This window comes from Cetorhinus maximus, chromosome 21 (assembly GCF_964194155.1).
Source record: "Cetorhinus maximus chromosome 21, sCetMax3.hap1.1, whole genome shotgun sequence".
Classification (NCBI taxonomy): domain Eukaryota; kingdom Metazoa; phylum Chordata; class Chondrichthyes; order Lamniformes; family Cetorhinidae; genus Cetorhinus; species Cetorhinus maximus.
The window spans coordinates 87,942,959-87,950,458 of NC_135899.1; the positions used below are offsets into that span (position 1 = coordinate 87,942,959).

At 52.4% G+C, this 7,500-nt stretch overlaps 1 protein-coding gene across 1 annotated transcript in view; it reads left to right on the forward strand.

The window, feature by feature from the left end:
• The first annotated feature begins 6,883 nt into the window (after nt 1–6,883).
• LOC144696107 (ras-like GTP-binding protein RHO) overlaps nt 6,884–7,500 on the forward strand; it is a 3,773-nt gene continuing 3,156 nt past the window's right edge. The window contains exon 1 of the mRNA XM_078567401.1: nt 6,884–7,500. This exon is cut by the window's right edge and continues 3,156 nt beyond it. Coding sequence (XP_078423527.1) covers nt 6,918–7,500 — 583 coding nt within the window. The 5' untranslated portion in view covers nt 6,884–6,917.

Here is a 7,500-nt window from a genome sequence, read left to right on the forward strand (position 1 = left end):
GTGGGAGGAGGGGTTGGGGGAGGGGGTGGGGGGGTGGGGGGAGGGTGTGGGGAGAGGGTGAGTGGGAGGAGGGAGGGGGTGGGGGGAGAGGGTGAGTGGGAGGAGGGGGCGTGGGAGGGGGTGAGTGGGAGGAGGGGGCGTGGGAGGGGGTGAGTGGGAGGAGGGGGCGTGGGAGGGGGTGAGTGGGAGGAGGGGGCGTGGGAGGGGGTGAGTGGGAGGAGGGGGCGTGGGAGGGGGTGAGTGGGAGGAGGGGGCGTGGGAGGGGGTGAGTGGGAGGAGGGGTGTGGGAGGGGGTGAGTGGGAGGGGGGAGGGGGTGGGGAGAGGGTGAGTGGGAGGGAGGGGGTGGGGGTGGGGGTGGGGGGAGAGGGTGAGTGGGAGGGAGGGGTGGGGGTGGGGGGAGAGGGTGAGTGGGAGGGAGGGGTGGGGGCTGGGGTGGGGGATGGGGGAGGGAGTGGGGAGGGTGAGGGTGAGTGAAGCTGTGGTTTGTTTAATGCGGACGGTCAGTAACCTCGTGGTCCTTGCTCCATGTGCAGGATCTGCACTAAAGTGAAAATGGAGCCAGAATTATTCGGGTAAATTCCCTAACTTACAAAGCTCATTAAAACAAAAAGGTGCTCTTAGAACCCATTTTAAATGGGGGATATCAGTATTTTACTGTGTGGTGTAATATGTTTAAAATAAACATATCAAACTGGCCAACGGCTTCTGAATCATTTGAAAAGTTACTAAAACAGTTAAAACACTAAACAGTGATTCGCTGCTGTCATGTTTGGAGGGAGATTTTGTAACATCAAATGGGAAATGACTCAACTCCGCCACCTTATGGTGTAAACACAGATTGACTGAGAGACCATCTGACATATTCACCCAGGGCATTAACACAACTCTCTCTGTTACACTCCGGATGATAGTTTAATGAAACAAAGAAGATTGAAATAAAAAACATTTGTACTCCAAAAAGTATAATAACTGTGGGAATGGACAAAACACGATGTGATTATTGTGAAATTCAGTGATAGTTCAGTGGAGGGTTTCTTTATTCTTGAAATCTCTGCTGCACCTTCACTGAGAGTTAGTTGGTCACTTGAAACAAGGAGCTTTCAGCTGGTCGAGGACCGATAAGGGCCTGAGTTCAGCCATTTCAGTCTCCAATCACTGTCCCGCTGTCCCTCACAGCCCTTCACCACCACGATCAAAAGGATGAGCCACGCGTTATCATTTTATCACATCCTCAGAGCCCCACAAAGTTCTGCACAGCCCCAGGAATTCATTCACTTTCTTTAAAAGTATAGGCCGGGATTCTCATGACCTGCTGCGGACCGAGGCAGCGCCCCAGCCACAAGCCCATCGACTTGAGGCGGGACTGGGAAGATCCCGCCCATCGTCACTGTTGTTACTGTTGGCCGCACAGCAGGATCCCACAAGCAGCAGAGTTAAACTGTTTGGCTGGCAGTGTTGGGGGTTGAAGAGAGGGATAGCTCGGGGATAGCTCTCTGCTCCTGGTGGTCACACGGTGCCACGAAGTTCCTCATGTCCGTCCGATGAGCATAAATGGTGGAGTATAATGACCTAGCGATATACAAGATTGCCCCATTTCCAGCCCCAGACATCATGTGTACTTGACCTACACGCGACATGCTAGCCTCACAATGGTAGTCAACCTCAATTTTTCACCCCGCACACGCACGATTTACTCACTGGGTACCTTATAAACGGACACAAGAGGTCGAGCAGGTGACACGGGCTGCGTTGTGAAGATGTGTGGGGGATTTAGGGACACGCCCACTCTTTGTGTTGGCTTCCGATGACATTTCCAAATGGCGACTACCTGCACCCACACCGGAGGCTCATTTTTATATCGGCCTTTCAGTCAACCCCATAATTGGAGGGATTTCTCGTGCCTTCAGAGGTCGACTAACTTGCCAACATCAATGGCGGGCAAGAAACTGCTTGTCAAAAACACTTCTAGTCGCGTTTCTCATCGTTTCAATTCCATTCCTCGCCTGGAAGTACTGAACGGGCACCTCACCCTAACTGAGGGGCGCCAGCCTCGACAGTGAATGCCAATTGGCTATTCGCCCTTGGTGGGCACGCCCCCCTACTCTGTGGATATCCACAAAATACACCCAGTTCTGATGAGATGTCATAGGCCTGAAAACTGGGTGTCATTGCAACCCCCAGGAATGGGTGGGCTCGGGTTTGGGTGGGAGGGGAGGTTAAAATGGTAAAAATCTCAAACAGGAATGCTTCCCACACCCACTCCCACTTTTAAGCGAGGTAGGATGAGGGGAGGGCAACCAACTCTCCTCTCACAAAGTAGGCACTAAAAGCCTTTAAGGTGACAATGTGCCTCCATTTTAGAAAGATTTCTTATCTTTTACTCACGTTGGACTGGTCAGGAAACCCGGCAGTGATAAGGAGGCGAGAAGCGGGAGGTATTCCATCAGGAGAAGGGTCTTTCCAGCGCTGCTTGTGGGCCGGGAGGAGCAGGAGTGTTTCCCTCAGGCTCAACAAACAAATCCTGCAAACTCCCTCCTTCAATCTCCAGCTCTCCCCCAACCTCCTGTCATTTCTGACTCTCCTTTAACCAGCCGCAATCTCTCCCCTAGTTCCGGCCCCCATGGGATCTTCACTAACCCCTTCATGACCTTCAACAATCTCCCCAAATGCCCCCAATCATGCTGTACCCACCCCTCCAGTCCCCCTGTCGTCTCTACCCCCCCCAACAACCAGTAAACTACCTCCTCCTGGGCTGCTGTCTTTTCTGGAACATTCCCTGTCTGACAGGGAGACAAGGCCTGGCTTTCGGGTGAGGACACTGCTTAAAAACAAAATAACATATACACTGTACCAACTGTCGTAAAAACCCATCTGGTTCACCAATGTCCTTTAGAGAAGGAAATCTGCTGCCCTTACCTGGTCCGACCTATATGTGACTCCAGACCCACAGCAACGTGGTTGACTCTTAAATGCCCTCTGAACAAGGGCAATTAGAGATGGGCAATAAATGCTGGCCTAGCCAGTGACACCCATGTCCCATGAACGCACAGTTAAGTCTCTAGACAATAACTCCCCTTCCCCATCCCCATTACTAAAGCCTACTCCAGTGAATATTGCGGCCGTTAACTCCATGCGAAGAATTTTCCCCCGTTGGATGGGGGTGGAGTTCAGGAGCGGGCGTGTGCGGGCGCACCTCCGATCCGCGTCCCCAATGGGGGGTGCGCCGCCATTTTACATGGGCGGGCTAATTAAGGCCCACCCAGTGTGACACGTGCTCCCTGTGCGGGCGGGGGAGGGGTTGGAATCCTTGAGCCAAGAGTGCGCTCTTTCACGTATGCGCACGAAAGAGCGCGCTCATCCCCCTGAGGCTAAGTGCAGCCTCAGGGTGATCAGCGCCAAATTTAAAAATGGCACAGGTGGAAAAATAAAATTTCCCTGACATGGCCCCTCATGTGACACTGTCACACGAGTTGGGACGTGTCCATCGCTTGTAATCAAAACCTTCATTCCATTTTTAAAATCCCTCATGAAACCTCATCATCCCGCCCGTGGATGAGGTTTGATGCTTTTTCTGAAGCCCGCCAGGGCTCCCGGCCTGTCCGCCGACCTTAAGGTTGGACGGGCGGGTCCATTAATAATCTCAATGGCTTTTTCAATGGCCTCAATTGGCCGTTAACAGGTTGGCGGGCGCACAGCTGATCCGGCCGAGCCCCCCGCCGACCGGAAAATCGAAATGAGACGTGGTGACGTCGGGAGTTCCGCCCACGGCCTGAATCTCCGGGTTGGCGTGCGGGGGAGGGGCCTGCTCGTCGACGCGTAAAATGACACCCATCCCCACGTCACCGCGCGTCATTCCTACCTTCAGATTGGCTCCCGCGCGCACTCTTTTTCCCCCCCATTTTTCAGAATGAAATGAATCTCCCTGAGGCAGCTCCCAGTGCTCTTTCACCCCCACGCTGGCCCCGACGCTCCCTCCTCCCCACCCCCCCCACCCCCCACCATCCGCACAGGGAGCGCCGAGCGCTTCCGGGTGCCCGTCAACGCTGGGCGGGGCCTTAATTCGCCCGCCCGAGTCAAATATCGGCGCCCGGCCGACTGCGGCGGGCAGCGATTGGCTGCGCTCCCGCCCAGCCCGCAATGACGGGGAGGAAATTCTCCCCCCGCGTTTCTCTCTCTCTCTCTCTCTCTGCACATTTTGCTGTCTGAGTGTTTCCAGAAGAGTAACCCAGAAAATTCAACGGTAGGAATTGATCTCGGAGAATAGCGGAAAATGCCTGCTATTGAATTGTCTGCCCTGTTGTCCCTCCCGCCCGTTATTTTTTTAAAAAAAATTCGCTCACAGGGTGCGGCATCGCTGGCAGTGCCGGTAATTACTGCCCATTCCTTCATCGCCCTTGAGCAGGTAGTGCTGGGCTGTCTTCCTGAACCACTGCCAGAGGTTCAGTGCAGTTGAGGACACTTCAGGGTTAATCATTTTGACACAGCTGGAACCTCCCCTACGTGCTGTGGCCCTCAGCGTCTATCCAGATAGGCGATCGGGGCAGGTCACTAAGTGCAAATATTTTCCTCCGATGTCTCACTGAGTCTGGAACTGAGCCATTCACCACCCGCACTAGGCCAGGGTTCGACCACCAGGCTGTGCTGACTGAATCAGCTGTAAACCAGTCACAGTGCCCAACCTCGGCTGGATTTTGATCATTCTCGAGAAGGAAAAAACGGATCATTATCGCACATTGCCCTTTGTGGGAGCTTGCTGTGCACAAATTAGTTAACTATGGTTCCAGAGAACCATAGAAAAGTTACAGCACAGAAAGAGGCCATTCAGCCCGTCGGTTCTGCACCCGCCAAAAAAAAAACAAAACAAACTAGCTTCCCATTTTAACCCCACCTTCCAGCGCCCAGTCCGTGTCCTTTGCAGGTTATAGCACTTCAGGTGCAGATCCAGGTGCCTTTTAAGTGATTTGAGGGTTTCTGCCTCCAACACTAAACCAGGCAGCGAATTCCAAACACCCACCACCCTTTGGGTGAAGAGGTTTTTCCTCACGTCCCCTCTAATCCTTCCGCCAATCACCTTAAATCTGTGCCCCCTGGTAATTGGCCCCTCAGCCATGGGAAACAGGACATCCCTGTCTACTTTATCCAGGCCCCTCATAATCTTGTACACCTCAATCAGGTCACCCCTCAGCCTCCTCTGTTCTAAGGAAAACAACCCCAGCCTATCCAACCTTTCCTCATAGCTGCAATTTCCAAACCCTGGCAACATTCTTGTAAATCTCTCTCCACAGCAATTATGTCCTTCCTGTCATATGGCAACCAGAACTGTTCACAAAATTCCAGCTGTGGCCTAACCAGCATTTTATACAGTTTCATCATTACATCCCTGCTTCTGTATTCTATGCCTTGTCTAATAAAGGAAAGCATTCCATATGCTTTCTTTACCACCCTAACCATCTGCCCTGCCACCTTCATGGGCCTGTGGGCATGCTCACCAAGGTCTCTCGTTTCCTCTACCCCTCTTAATATCCTACCATTTATTGTGTATTCCCTTGTTTTGTTTGCCCTCCCAAAACACATTACCCCACGCCTCTCTGGACTGAATCCCATTTGCCACTTTCCTGCCCACTCAGCCAAACCATTGATATCACTCTGGAGACAACAACTATCTTTTTCACTATCAACTACACGGCCAATTTTTGTGTCATCTGCAGATGTCCCAATCACGCCACCCACCTTTAAGTCCAAATCATTAATATACATAAAGCAAACAGCGAGTGACCCAACACTGAGCTCTGTGGAACACCATTGAAAACTGTTTTCCATTCGCAAAAACACCCAACAACCATTACCCTTGGTTTCCTGTCACTGAGCCAATCTTGAATCCAAGTTGACACATTCCCCTGTATCCCAGGGACTCCTACTTTCCTGACCAGTCTGCCATGTGGGACCTTGTCAAAGGCCTTAGTAAAACCCATGTAGACCACATCCACTGCACTACCCTCATCAACCCTCCTTGTTACTTCCGCAAAAAATTTGATTAAATTAGTAAGACACGACCTTCCCCTAACAAAACCATGCTGACTATCCCTGAGCTATGTAAATGCAAGTCTTCCTTGCTTTCTCCCACAGTGTGCATGAAAAACCTGTTGAAGTGTCACTGCCTGAGCTCATCGGAGCAGAACGTTCACTTGGTACCGTTTAGAAACTCACTGTACCCTGAGAATCAGCAGCTTCAACAAAGGAGATGGGGTGGGGGTGGGGAAGGATTACGAGGAGTTTTGATAGAACAAATCAGAACAAACATTTTGACTGGCAGGAGGTTTGGTACCAGGATACAGGGTTAAGGTATTTGGTTAAAAAAAAAAAGGGGGAGAAAATGAGGTTTATTTACTTTACACAGCGAGTTACAATGATCTGGAATTCACTGCCCGAAAGGGAGGTGGAAGCAGACCCAGTGGTAACTTCCAAAAGGAAGTTGGACAAGTTCTCTAATTTTATAAGGGCTACATATGCAGGGCAATAGGGGGAATAGTTGGACAAGCTGTCAGAGGGCTTGCACAGGCACAATGGGCTGATTGGCCTCCTTCTGTGCTGTCGGCTTTTACGAATCAGTTCAGAGAAAAGCTGTGCACAGCAACAAAGAGGAAGAGCCTCCAGTTATTTTAAAACCCAGTTCCTGGACTCGGTGGGGAGGGCTGGCTTTTGATGTTGTCAATCAGCATCTTGGAAGTAGCCCAATCATTTTGCTGGGAGAGCTGAATCAGGGAACCAGGAAAACCTGATTGGGCAGTGGAGCCTGGAGCTGATTCATAAAAGCTGCTGCCTGTCTGTGCAGCTGAGACTTGTAATTCTGCAGTGCACTCGGGTGTATGAACAGGGAGCACTGGGATCGCATTAGCAATCGGAGCAGCTTTCTCTCATGGCCACAATAAGGAGGAAGCTGGTGGTGGTCGGCGATGGTGGCTGTGGAAAAACCAGCCTGTTGTTTGTGTTAAGCAAGGATGAGTTCCCGGAAGACTACGTCCCCACCGTCTTTGAGACCTACGTGGCCGACATCGTGGTGGACGAGAAGCAAGTGGAGCTGGCGCTCTGGGACACGGCCGGTCAAGAGGACTACGACCGCCTGAGGCCCCTCTCCTACCCGGACACCGACGTCATCCTGATCTGCTTCTCGGTGGACACCCCCGACTCGCTGAGCAACATCCCGGACAAGTGGACGCCCGAGGTCAGGCATTTCTGCCCCGGTGTGCCCATGGTGCTGGTGGGCAACAAGAGAGACCTGCGGAGCGACCAGCGGGTCCGCAAGGAGCTGGCCAGGAGCAAGAAGGAGCCGGTGAGGTGGGAAGAGGGCCAGGCCATGGCGGAGAGGATCGGGGCCTACGCTTACCTGGAGTGCTCGGCCAAGCACAAAGAAGGCGTCTGGGAGGTTTTTGAAACAGCCACCAGGGCCACCTTGAAGGTTTCGAAAACAGGATGCTTCGGGTTCGGGTGTACTCTGCTGT